The 13,607-nt window shown below is 40.0% G+C and overlaps 1 protein-coding gene across 1 annotated transcript; it reads left to right on the forward strand.

Annotated features, from left to right (window-relative positions):
• Positions 1-654: 654 nt before the first annotated feature.
• Positions 655-13,150, forward strand: LOC309978856 (uncharacterized protein; the record flags this gene model as incomplete). Its single annotated transcript, XM_082865502.1, has 7 exons — positions 655-763; positions 1,472-1,578; positions 3,910-3,970; positions 6,206-6,327; positions 7,488-7,599; positions 8,766-8,854; positions 13,091-13,150. 7 exons carry the CDS (start codon positions 655-657, stop codon positions 13,148-13,150), a joined length of 660 nt encoding a protein of 219 aa, XP_082721628.1.
• Between the last annotated feature and the right edge of the window lie 457 nt (positions 13,151-13,607).

Below are 13,607 nucleotides of genomic sequence, written 5' to 3' on the forward strand. Positions count from 1 at the left end.
CCTGTAACTTTAGTTATCAGATGTCAAAATGTTGATTCACTTGACAAAAACCGTCAGATTTTAATTTTGCACATAAAGTATGTTACTCTCTTTGGACCAGTGTTTCTTAAAGTCTCTCAGTATAAGTAAAACAGTTTAAATTTCCCTCAGTAAAGGATGTAACTCCCTCCTTTGCTTTTATGACTTACCATTTTTGAAGTTTAAACAGTATTTGATGCATAATCAAGAAAAATGTGAGTAGATGGGAAAATTTTGAAAATAATGTTTAAGGTATTTTCTGCACAGTTCATAAAACTTATTAACTGTTAGATGTGTAGAATCCAGGAGCATTTTTTATTGCTTATTTTTTTGTTGTTTTTTGGAAATGAAGCGTTGAACCCTGCAGCTCAAAAGAATTTACAGTTGCCTTCTAATCTGATTTTTACACACAGGTTTTTGTAAGAGATCTATAAAAAATGGAGCATTTGTTATGCCAGTGCTTATTTTGCTTTGTGTTTCAAGTTTCCTCTCTTTTAAGTAAGAAATGGCAAATAATTTCACTGATATTGGGTACTTTACTTGAGTTTTAAACAGGTGTAATAGTTTGATACTTTTGGCTTATAATTTATTTTTTGCTATGAGTATAAAGATATATTTTTAATTACTTACAGAAAAATGGTGGAAGCAGATCAGCCTGGGAAACTGTTCATAGGAGGCCTCCATGCTGACACCAATGAAAATTCTCTTGAAGTGGTATTTGGGAAATATGGTCACATTATGGAAGGTAATTTTTAGAACCAATATATATATCTATTCAAAGCAAATGTGTGTTAAACATACACCACTGGACAGCTAAGTTATAATGCTTTTTCTGTTTTTAACACATGAGCACTTTTTATTTAAGTTTCTACTTTTTATTAGGAAAGCACTGGGCAATGAGGGAAAGTGTACACCTTAGGGGCTCCTACTACTGAGAAGGGAAAAAAGCAGCGTTATTTTCTTCCCCCGACCCGTGCTTTGCAGCATGCAGGGTCTTAGTTACCTGACCAGGGATCAAGCCCACACCGAGTAGCATGCGGCATGTGGATCTTAGTTGCCTGAAGAGGGGTCAGACCCGCGTCCCCTGCATTGGGAAAGTGGAGTCTTATCCACTGGACCACCAGGGAAGTCCCAGGGCTTTTTAAATATACTGTGGTCATAGGACATGAAATGGGAAGAGATATGCTAATTGTAGAATGGTTGAAATTATTGACTCTATTTTTAAAATACTGGAAATGATATAAAATGGAAAGGGTTTTTTTGGTTTATGTGTTTTTGTTTTTTGTTTCAGTGTTAAGTAACTTTCAGGAGGTTGTTACTGTACTGTGTCCATAACATCAAATTGAGTTAAGGAGGCCTTATGAGAAATTGTCAAAGGATTGATTATTTTGAAAATATGAAAAGTTCAATTTTATGTGAAATTTTAAATTAAAAAGATTTATGTGTATTACAGTTATTTTGATGAAGGATCGGGTAACAAACAAGTCTAGAGGCTTTGCTTTTATTACTTTTGAGAATTCTGCAGATGCAAAGAATGCTGCCAAAGATATGAATGGAAAGGTAAGAGTCTTTTAATAATATTTTGTGTTCTCCATTTAATACTATTTCTAGATTGTTTCTCTTTTTTCTAATTTTTTAAACTAACATAATGCCATATAAGCCTTCACTCTCCTTTTTGTCACATAAGTACTGGATTGTCTGGTTGGAAAGAGATTGAAATTAACATTAGCTTTAACAATATATTTTAAACCCGTTTTAGCATTCAAACATAAAAGTAAATAAGTTTTAGCCTGTAGAGCTCTCCCCAATATCCCATACTGTTTCTGTTTTTTTTTTTGCTGTACGCGGGCCTCTCACTGTTGTGGCCTCTCCCGTTACATAGCACAGGCTCCGGACGTGCAGGCTCAGCATCCGTGGCTCACGGGCCCAGCCGCTCCGCGGCATGTGGGATCCTCCCGGACCGGGGCACGAACCCGTGTTCCCTGCATCGGCAGGCGGACTCTCAACCACTGCGCCACCAAGGAAAACCCCCATACTGTTATTTTTAAGTCTCGGCGTTTTTTTTTGGTGGGGGAGCGGGTACGCGCGCCTCTCACTGTTGTGGCCTCTCCCGTTGTGGAGCACCGGCTCCGGACGTACAGGCTCAGCGGCCGTGGCTCACTGGCCCAGCCGCTCCGTGGCATGTGGGATCTTCCTGGACCAGGGCACGAACCCGTGTACCCTGCATCGGCAGGCGGACTGTCAACCACTGCGCCCCCAGGGAAGCCCAAAACTGTACTTTTAATTGCATATTTGCTCCAAGATTTTTTTTATATTGTAGGTAATATTTTTCCCATTTTATATTGCAGGTAATATCTTTTTATATTCATCATACTGTGAATTGTTAATTGTTAAAATTACCTCCAGTGCTTCTCAGTTCTCATAGTGTGGAACACATACATTAATTCCCTTTTTCTATAGCTTGGTTTCTGGTATGCTGCAGGCACTTGGCACATGTTGACCCTTTTACTTTACTTTCATATTTTAAGGTATGGTAGTACCTAAAAGTTGACTTTGACTCATGATTTTATTTTGGGTGCAGAGATAAAGTTGCGTTATGAAGAACAGTTGATGGTGATCCGCCACCCCCATTTTCTTTGTTTTCAAGCACAAGAACGCGTAGTCTGTGTAGACATTAGTCTTCACTTCTTTATTCAACAGATATTTTATTGGCAGGCATTGATTTAGCAATTGATTAATGGTTGTGGGTAAGACAAAATACCTATTTTCTTGGACACTTGTGTTCTAGGGTGAAAGATGAGAAGCATACAAGTAAAAATAAATGCAATTTCATGTGGAAAAATATTAAGGGAAATTAAGTAATTTCATTAGAGCTTAAGGGGAGTGGTGGACACTATTTCTATACATATAGATCTCACAATGTTATATCCTGAATGTTGGGAGGGAGGCAGCCATTCATAAGTCTATGGGAAATATTTTGGACCCAGAAACAGAAAAGGAGGCCCTAAGGTGGGAACACATGGCTGTTGAGGCTGTTTGTATTGGGCCAGGGCCCATCCATATCCACCAGAAGTCTTAGTAGGAATTCAGCATTTAAAATTGTTTTCCAAAAATAACATGAAACAGCTAGAGTGTTTTATGTAGAGCAATTATATGATGATTTGCATTATGTTTTCAAAAATTACTTTGGCATCTATAGAAGGTTAATTTAGGAAGCTGATGGAAGATTAAGAAATGTAAGCATTTCTGAAACATAAGAATATGAAGTAGTATTATAATAAGTTACTCTTTGGGGACATGTTTAAACAATTGAATAAGGCAAGAGATGTTAAGGACCAGATAAGTGCTCTATTTAAAAAAAAAACCAGGGAAATTATTAGAAGTAAATACAGAACAGCAATCATGTTGGAAAATTTTCTTTCTCTTAATATTTAATAAATGCTAAAAATAATTAGAGTAGGAATAACCATTTTGAATAATGGATAATTCTGTTATTCCAATGAAAAATTTTATTTTTTAAATGACACGTATACTTTTATATACCCTTGGGACACTGAAAACTTTGAATGGTAGAAGTACAGAAATGAAGTGAGTTTAGTTATCCATTATAGAAAATAAAAGGGTATATTCTCTCATGATAAGTGAGAGGTATTAATCTTCTTTTAATACCAGAGGACATTTCAGGGAGCTGTAACTGCCAATACATACACTTTGTGTTGGATGACTTACTGAAAGACTGTTACTAATTAAATCTCATTTATTTGGCACAGTGAAGGACACAATCATTTCAGAAGAAAATGTTTGCTTTGTGGAAAAAATACTGATCTTGAACTAGTGCAGTAGTAAATAAATTTGATGTAATGTTACTAATGTTATACTTAATCTTTTTAGTCTTTGGATGGAAAAGCAATTAAAGTAGAGCGAGCCAACAAACCATCTTTTGACAGCGGTGGTAAACAGAGACCGCAACCTCCTGCAAGAAACAGGGGCCATCTGAGAAATCCGAGACATGGAAGAGGAGGAAATGGAAGAGGAGGAAATGGAAGAGGAGGAAATGGAAGAAGACGAAATGGAAGAAGACGAAATGGAAGAAGAGGAAATGGAAGAGGAGGAAATGGAAGAGGAGGAAATGGAAGAGCAAGAGAGCATCCCTCACGTGGAGGACACTTGGGTAATGTTTTAAAATACAAGGCTGCAGCCATAGGACCGAAAAATCATAAGTTTAACTGTATAGAAACATCTCAGTTTTTATTCCATCCTTTATGAGCAAAGTAGTCTGTAAGAATTATTAGATGATGAATTACATTGATAGTCAGAAGTATTTCTAAGTTGTAAGGACTTATTGTAGTTATAAAATGACTTAACTAGATAATATGCAAAAAGTTAATCACCTTACAGGGAAATAGCATAAATTTTAAACTAAATTCAGTCTCTTTTACCATTATTACTAATTGCCTCTTTTCTTCAAGAAGTTTTCTACAGAGTGTACTACTATCGATCATACATTAGAATTTTTCATTTTAGGGCCAATAACTTTATATGAGTTTAAGTCAGTGATTCATTAATAATCTATTAGAAATACATTGATTAATTTTATTCTGAGAGTAGACTTATTGCATCATAAAAATACTAGAGAATCTTGAAAACTACACCACGGAAAATAAAAGTCACTCAGAATATCCACAATTCAGGGATAAACACTTCATATTTTAGGTTTCACCTTGCAGTATTTGTCTTAAGTGTATGTGTTCAGAAATCTAAGCAAATCTCCGTTGTCATTTTGATATGAGGCTTTCCTCCCTGGGTCTGTTGTTTGCATTTGGGGGAAAATACCTTAGGGAAATAAATAGGGCTTTAGATTCTAAAAGGTGTCTTTGATTCAGGAAAAGAGTAAAAACCTCTGCTTCAGAAACATGTATGTTTTCTTTCTGTGTGTATTAGAGGAGAAAGTCGTTGAAAATATATTTTTTGAATTTTTTCAGAGAAGTTTTCTACTTAGTAAGAAAAGGAGGAAAAGCACTTTGTATTTCAAAAACTTCCATATATTTAACAACCTTTGCTTCACCTATTAACCATAACCAGTCTTCAGAAATAAAACATTTGGTTTCTTTTTGTGTTAATTAGATGTGTGAATTTTAGGAAATGTTTTTTGAAAGTTCAGTTAAAGGGTGTGCCCATTTTAAGATAACATAGTTTTGTTCTTTTCCCCCTAACTTGATCTTGAGAAAAGTTTACTAGTTCGTATTCTGCCATGTGTAAGAATACTCATTTTTTCTTGCCTGTGGCACTACAGGGGAATTGGAATATATCTAAACATCTTTCTGGTTAGAAAGGTAAAACATAAATTTTCAGTATTTAATGTGCATTTCTTAAATACTATTAAAATTGAACGCAACATAGCCCTTTTCACTGAAAAATCAACATTAAGAGTTGATCTGTGAATAACACAGGCTTGAACTGTGGGTCAACTTACAAGCAGATTTTTTTTTCAATAAATACATATTACATCACTACGTGATCCAAGGTTGGTTGAATCCATGGATGCAGAACTAGGGATACTGGGCCAACTGTAAAGTTATAAGCAGATATTCTCCTGCAAAGGGGGTTGTTTGTATGTATATACTTAACTGTTAGGTAATGCATTTTTTATTCATCTTTTTTATTTTTAATGTTTTGATCTATACCTAGGATGGAGCGGCTGGGCCCATGGGCCATGGCCGCTGAGCCTGCGCGTCCAAAGCCTGTGCTCTGCAACGGGAAAGGCCACAACCGTGAGAGGCCCACGTACCGCAAAAAAAAAAAAAAAGCTTCCTTGACACCAGAATTATATAACTAATAACTTATCATCTTCCTCCTAAACTGATCAAAGTTCAGGTTTACATTTAATTTATCCAGGTTTTTCTGTACTCTCTTTCTTTTCCCCAAACTGCTTTCATACCAGTGGTTCTTGAATTTCTTCCTAGATTTTCCAAACTGACTTTTACAGTAAGTCTTTGAACTGTACTAACTTATGTGTCATATGAGCAAACAATCTTACTGGTTTAGACAAATATGAAAGCTGAAGACTGGGGTAATTGTTTAGTGAAAATTTATAACAATAAGTGAAACTTGACCAATGAAAAAATGTTGATTCTAGTTAACTAAAAAGATTTCATTTAAACACAGGTTGTGGTGGATATACTCCTAGTCTCAATGCGAGTTCTTCCAGGGGACCCTTTCCAGTTAAAAGAGGACCATCTTCGAGAAGTGGAGGTCCTCCTCCTAAAAGATCTGCTCAAAGACCAAGCAGTAGTGGGATGGGAAGACAAGGTAAATGCTATGTAATGCAGAGGCAGTTGATTCTTATTAATGAAAGTGAGCTATTTTAAACAGAATGTTTAAGCAAAATGGAAAGTGAGAAGTATATGAACATGTTTACCAATCACTAATTTATTGATTGATTTGTGGTTGGGAAATAATCTTTTAGTTTCTAATTATACATGTAGTAGGTGATTAGCAGTGCAGTGGGGAAAACATTGCTTGTATGTCCATGTTTGCTATAGAATTCCTCTTAATTTAAGTTGTTGCTAACACTTTTTGGTTAGTAGGCTTCTTTATCACATAGTTTCAATATCAGAATTTTCATGAAAACTATGTCCTGTGAGAGAATGTTCTGGTCTGTAGAGTAGTTTAGCTATGTATATTGGCCACCTGGTTTTTAATTTAATTATTATAAACAATAACTGAAACTTGCCATATGAACTGTAGTTTGTGCTCTTAACTTTTTTAGCACTGTTTTCTGATCCTTAATATGGTACGGACTTGAAACAGTCATTTTCAAATTGCCATTTTATGTGTAGAATATTAATGAAGCCAAATGTAGCACGGTATTGACTTCAAAATACAACAGAAGCTAAGAAGCCTACCCTTTCCATTATTAGATGGTTAGCCTAGTGAACAAACAAGAGAAGAGAACAAACAACGTCCTAGTGACCTCTAGGAATTAGGAATAAGAATTAACACATGAAGAGAACATTATTTATGGGAGATAGTTTCATATTTTGGAAGTGGTACAGTGTTTTTCAAATGAGCCCTTTATTGCTAATAAACAATAGAAGTCACTATTGCTATCATCATAAAAGGTCAATAATTAAGGTTGTACACATAAAGGAGAGAGCCAACCACTTGGTGATTGAATATGTGACAGTAGTTACCAAAAATTAATTATTTGCTCAAATTTTGAGAAGTTTTCCCTACTGCTGGTAATTTAAAGGGTATGTGAAATGTATAGGGAACGGGAGGTGTACCGAAAATAAAATGTTCAGTGGTATCATTTAAAGGGAAACAAAAATGTGCATAAATGGAATTTTAGAAGGAGTAGTTTTTTAAAATGATTTTGGAGAGAGGAAGGATATCAGACTTTTGAATTTTTCCTGGAAACATTACTGTCAATTTTGAGATACTTAAACACAAGCATTTTTAAATTAAAGGCTCAGTATCACGTGGAAGACATTATGGAGCTTCTCCTCACAGAGAGCCAGTCTCTTTTCGGAGAGTTGGCTATATGTCACGAAGAGATGGTGGTTATGCTACTAAAGATAGGTAAGAAAAAACACAGTATATGAATTAAGCCATGGTTAATTTTGTTGTTCTTGCTGAAATTTACCTAACACAAAATTGAACATTTAAAAGTGAACAATTCAGTAACATTTAGTACACTTAACAGTGTTATGCAACCACCAGCTCTGTTCAGTTCCAAAACATTTCATTACCCCAAAATAAAATTAATAAGCAGTCACTCCCATTTTCTCCCGCCTTGTCCCTGGTAGGTGCCCATCTGTGTCCTTATCTATGAATTTATCTAATCCTGAATATATCATACTAATGGAATCAAACACTATGTGACCTTTATTACCCAGCTTTCCCTTAGCATAAATGTTTTCAAGGATCATTCATGCTGTAGCATGAATCACTACTTCTGATCTTTTTTTTTTTTTGGCTGACTAAATATTCCATTTTATGTGTGGTTAACATGGTTTGTTTATCCATCTGTGTGGGTTATTCCCATCATAGTGCTGTCATGAATACTCCTGTACAAGCATTTGGGTACCTGTATTCAATTCTTTTTGAGTGTATATATACTTAGGAGTGGAATTCCTGGGACATATAGTAATTCTTTAATTTTTTAAGGAACTGCTAATCTTTTCCACAGAGCCTGTACTATTTTACATTTCTGCCACGCACATACATGATTTGTTTCTCTGCATCTGCACCAGCACTTGATATATTCTGTTTGTTTTTTTTAAATTATAGCCAGTCTGATAGGTGCAAAGTAGATATTTCATTTTGGTTTTGAATTGCATTTCCATAATAAATACGTTGAGCAGCTTTTCATGTCCTTGTTGGTTATTGTGTATCTTCCTTGAACAAAAGTATATTCAAGTCCTTTGCCCGTTTAAAATTTTTTGTCTTTCTGTTGTCTGAATTCTTTATATATTCTGGATATTATAAGTTGCATTTAAAATTTTATCTGCTTTATTTAACTTATTCAAGCAGAGCTTATCCAAGCTCCCGAGACAGCAAGGATTATACTCCACCACGTAGAGTCAATGCATACCGTTATTATGGACATTCAAGTTCTTGGAATGATCATCCCTCTGGGGAACATAGGTAATATAAAGTTTTGTGTTTTTATCAAATAAAAACATTCTTTTAAATTATGTGATCGTGACACGTAATTTAAATCTATGACATTCTTTTAAATTTAGTGATCGTGATGGCTGTGGTGGAAGTCGTGATAGAGATTATTCTGAATATCGAAGTGGAAGGTCTTACAGGGATTCATGTGGGAGTTACGGTAAGAGTCCAGTTACAACCTGTAAATCATAGAATTAGACTTAACCAGATCGTTGTTTACTCTAATTTTACTTCAGTTCCTCAAAGGTAAAACTATGTTTAGCATGGCCTTTTTGATAAATTAAAGACCTTTGAATTATTTTCTTAATAGCTCACTTAAAATGCAATGAAGGGTAAATTGACAGTCTCATCTTTATTTCTCATTACAGAAAAACTATTTTAACATTTTTCTTTTTTTTTTTGCGGTACACGGGCCTCTCTCTCACCGTTGTGGCCTCTCCCGCTGCGGAGCACAGGCTCCGGACGTGCAGGCCCAGTGGCCGTGGCCCACGGTCCCAGCCGCTCCGCGGCATGTGGGATCCTCCCAGGCCGGGGCACGAACCCGCGTCCCCTGCATCGGCAGGCGGACTCTCAACCACTGCACCACCAGGGAAGCCCCTATTTTAACATTTTCAAATAATCAGTAGAGTGCTATTAAAAGTATGAAGCATAGGAACATTATGAAGGTGAGAATTTCAGTCCATTTTCAGAAAATAACATTTACTTTAAAATAAACTACTTAGGCTGAAAAATATTGCTCGCTCTTTTAAATAAATGTGAAAGCCCTTCACTGTTGCTACATAGTTTATATTTTCATAGCAGAGACAGATAAAGCTTATCTTTTCAAATATTTAGCACTTTAAGTCATGTTATATGATACCAGAAAAATTTGTAATGTTTAAATTTAGTTTATGAATCATTAACTTCACAGGTGACTCCCGTGGTGCACCAGCAGCACAAAGGGCCCCTGTGACTTACGGTGGAAGCAGTCGCTATGATAGCAATACAACAGATGGATATGGAGGAGGTCCGGAAGGTTACTCAAGCAGCCAAAGTAATACTTATTCAAGTGGTCGTGAGCGTGGAAGACAAGAACAACCAGGGTTTCCACCCTCTGTGAATGGGGGCTACCTTGCTCCTCGTGACTCATACAGTAGCTCAGGTTGTGGGGCTTCCAGGGGAGGTTATGCGGGAAGCCAATATGAATGAGAGGGCCAAAGCAGATATTAAAAATAACACTCAGTTATGTACCAAATGTTCTTTACAAAGGAAAAGTTTAAGTTGGTTTCTTTAATTGATGCTTGAATACTACTAAAAGAAAAATGTTGGTTTGGGGGGAACAGGCATATATTAACTTTCCCTTTATGAATTTTCAGAGAAAATGACAACATGGAATTATTCAAAGTACTTTCATAGTTGTTAATGTTAGTTGAAAAGTAGAAGTTGTGTTTAAAATGTAATGCTCAGAATTTTCAGAGTAAAACAATTTCATGAAATATTTCTTGTTAATTATACTGCTGAGTTAAACAAGCATAAAACTTTTGTTTGGAGGATGAATTGTGCTGTTTGCCTAAACTTTTCCTTTGTGTCTTTGAACATGAATGTATTCAAAATTAAGCAATGTGTTATTTCTCCATCACAAGCTGTGACTGTTTTCCAGTTAGGCTAAGCAAATTACATGTTCCTTTTTGAAAGCTTAAACATACAAAAGGTTTGAGAAGTCTCCAAAAAGGCTGAAAAACAATGTTTGCATTATTACTGACATTCTATGTGCCTTTATCCTTTTAAAGCAATAGTATAGGGCTTCCCTGGTGGCGCAGTGGTTGAGATTCTGCCTGCTAAAGCAGGGAACACGGGTTCGAGCCCTGGTCTGGGAGGATCCCACGTGCCGCGGGGCAGCTGGGCCCGTGAGCCACAACTACGGAGCCTGCGCGTCTGGAGCCTGTGCTCCGCAACCAAAAGAGGCCGCGATAGTGAGAGCCCCGCACACCGCGATGAAGAGTAGCCCCTGCTTGTCACAGCTAGAGAAAGCCCTCGCACAGAAACGAAGACCCAGCACAGCAAAAATAAATTAATTAATTAATAAACTCCTACCCCCAACATCTCCTTTAAAAAAAAAAAGCAATAGTATAAATGAAAGGAAAATTTACACATGTGAATGTAATGAGTTTAAGAAATCTTGAGGTTAAGTATCTATTTTCTGATCCATATTCAAGTGGCAGATGACCAACGTGGGAATAATGATAATAAAACCAATTTTCCACTAAATGTAAATGGAACCAGTTAACTTTTCTGAGTATATATCTTAGTGAAAGTTAGTACCCCTGGACTGTAAAACATTGGGAAACGTTTTAAGTACTACTGTTTTTAACTTTATTTTGGCGTGCCTGTGCCATTGGAGCCAGGAGTTCCTGCTCCAAAATCAGAAAATCAGAATCCGGTTTGCCTCGGGACCTTTAACCACTGGGAGCTCTCAGAAAATGTACAAGGAAATGCATGGTGGCCGAAGTTGCTGGATACTTTTCTTCCAGGGGACAGAGAGCCCGAAGCTCTGTGGCATGAGAAGGGAGTGTCCAGCAAACCCAGCTCTTTGCTCGACTTGGAATTCCTTTGCTCAAGAGCAGAAAAGCCATGCAGTGAAGAGCTCCGTCTGAGTGTCTGTCTGTCTCCCTTCTGTCTTTGTGTGTGTGTGTGTGTGTGTGTGTGTGTGTGTGTGTGGTGTGTGCGTGCGTTCTTGTTTCTGTACGTATCTGCTCCCTCCCTCTGTGGCCCACTCTCCTGGGATCCCCTCTGGATACTTAAACTCTCCGAGAAATTCTACCTTGCCTGGCACCAAAAGACCTCTCCTCGTCTGTGATTGGCACCCACGGGTTCTCGGACTTTGTGTGACCACACGTTTGCATAGTGCCTTTCAAACGCTTGAGTGGCAGGCAGAAATTGCCTTTCTGCTAGCCAACACAAGGTGACAAGCGTCCCTCCGGGAACGGACATTGACACATGGCACAAGACGAAGTTGACTTGGCCATCCTGTCTTTTGAGAGACCGAGAGAGGGAGACACTCTTTGGTGGCACTGGGGAACGCCAGAAACTTTATTTGGACACGTGCGCACACACTGAGGTGCTGAGGACTGCACCCAGTCAAGGGCCACCACGCACGCATGCATGCCTTCACCACTGCCAACCCGAGGATGTGAATTTTGCCGACCCTAAGGATGCCCTGTGAAAGTGGTTCTGCTCTCGTCCACCTTCCAAATGAGATCACATCCCAGCCCAGCCCTTCGCCCCAGTCTTGTGGGACAGGGGAGCAGGGGTAGAATCCAGCTAAGCCATCACGGCCATACTCCTGAGCCACAAGGCTTGTCAGAACATTAGAGTGATGTCTTAAAGCAGCAAAATCAGTGTGAGGCAGTCGGTTATGCCTCGGTGTGGGTCGGTGTGCCAAACCTTATGAAACAAAGGCCAGGTGTTTCTCAAGGGCCTACACAGGGGTGGGGGAAAGGTTGCTCATGCACTGGAGAAGGAGATAATGGTGGCTGTAGCTGAGATGGGAGTGGGGCTGGAGGGGTGGAGGGTGGGTCTTTCCTCTTTGGGCCTGGGCATCGGGCCCTTTATGATTCTCATGTACTTTACATCCTCCCTGTCCTTCCACAGGTGCTTTCTTCCTCCCTCTAGTCTCAGCCCCTGGTCGAGGGTGCTGGCGTGTGATGCCACTTACACTTAGCTCCACGGGTGGTACCTCTGGGCTGGAGTCCCTGGCTTGGGGGCTTCAACTGGCCCACAGTTTACGTACGTTCTATAAGCTCTTTAAGCTTTTCCACATCCCCGCGTCCATCCCAACGTCCACGCATGCATGACAGTAGTCGTGCCTGTTCCTGAGCACGCACGTGCATCACGTGCCCCCCCACTCCCCCCACACACACACTACACACGGGCAGGTACCTATGCAGAACTCTACACGTACCTGTTTCCACGAGAAAGGATTTTGGTCAGCGCCCCCTTGTTTACTGTTCCAGTTGTTTTCTGTCCCCCGCCTCCCCTCTGTGGATCTAGCCCATGTGCACATTGAGCTCCACGGGTTGTTCTTGGAACGATTGCCCTGCCTGTGGGACAGTGTGGTTCAAAGTGAGTGCAGTGGGAGGCTGAGTCACGTGCACCTGTGTTCTGTTTCCTCCCGGTTGCCTTCGACAGGGTGACCGTGGGGCGCACGCAGGCTCGATTCCATTCCCCGTGCCCCTGTCTGTGGCACCATACAGGAAGACAAGGTGCTGGGGGCCCAGCCGACTTGGGACACGCTTTCCTCTTCCCTCAGCTGTCAGGTTGGTTCGCGTGTCCCCGGGTCGCCTGCTTAGAGAGGTGCTCCAGGGCTCCCTTTGCTCTGTAGGTGTTTGCCCTCAGCTGGTTTCTCTTTCCCCCTCAGGCAGCTGTGGGAGGCCACGGGGAACCAGGTCGTGGCTACGTGTGTGCTACAATGTCCTGAAGGTGGATGCAGCACTTGGGTGAAGAAATTAGTCTCTGAAGGTGAGGCTGAAAAGAGGAGGTGGGCTCCCTTCCCGTCTGCCCTGCTGTTTACTGCTAAACACGCACAGGGCCCCCACCCTGATGGCCACCCTGGGAATCTTGCCTGCCCCGGGGGCCAGCGTCAACCCGTCCCTGGTGCAGAAAGCAGCACCCTCTTCATTCGCCGGGAGGCCCTCTGCCCACTCGGGGTCTCACTGACTTGGTCAAGGACAAGGCTACCTTTCCATTCCTCTCGGTAGCTCTGTGTTGGCCGAGCCTACCGCTCGGCTGTAGGTCCGCTGACCCCCTGGTAACGGGTTGGCCAGGTGACACCGAAGAGCCTGACCTAGGAACCAGGGGCCCTGCCAGTGTCACCTGGGGCAGACCTCCTTCAGGTTCTGTGTGATACACAGAGAGAATGTGCCCCCAGCGGCACC

Source organism: Leucopleurus acutus (genome assembly GCF_964270905.1).
Source record: "Leucopleurus acutus genome assembly, chromosome: Y".
Classification (NCBI taxonomy): Eukaryota; Metazoa; Chordata; class Mammalia; order Artiodactyla; family Delphinidae; genus Leucopleurus; species Leucopleurus acutus.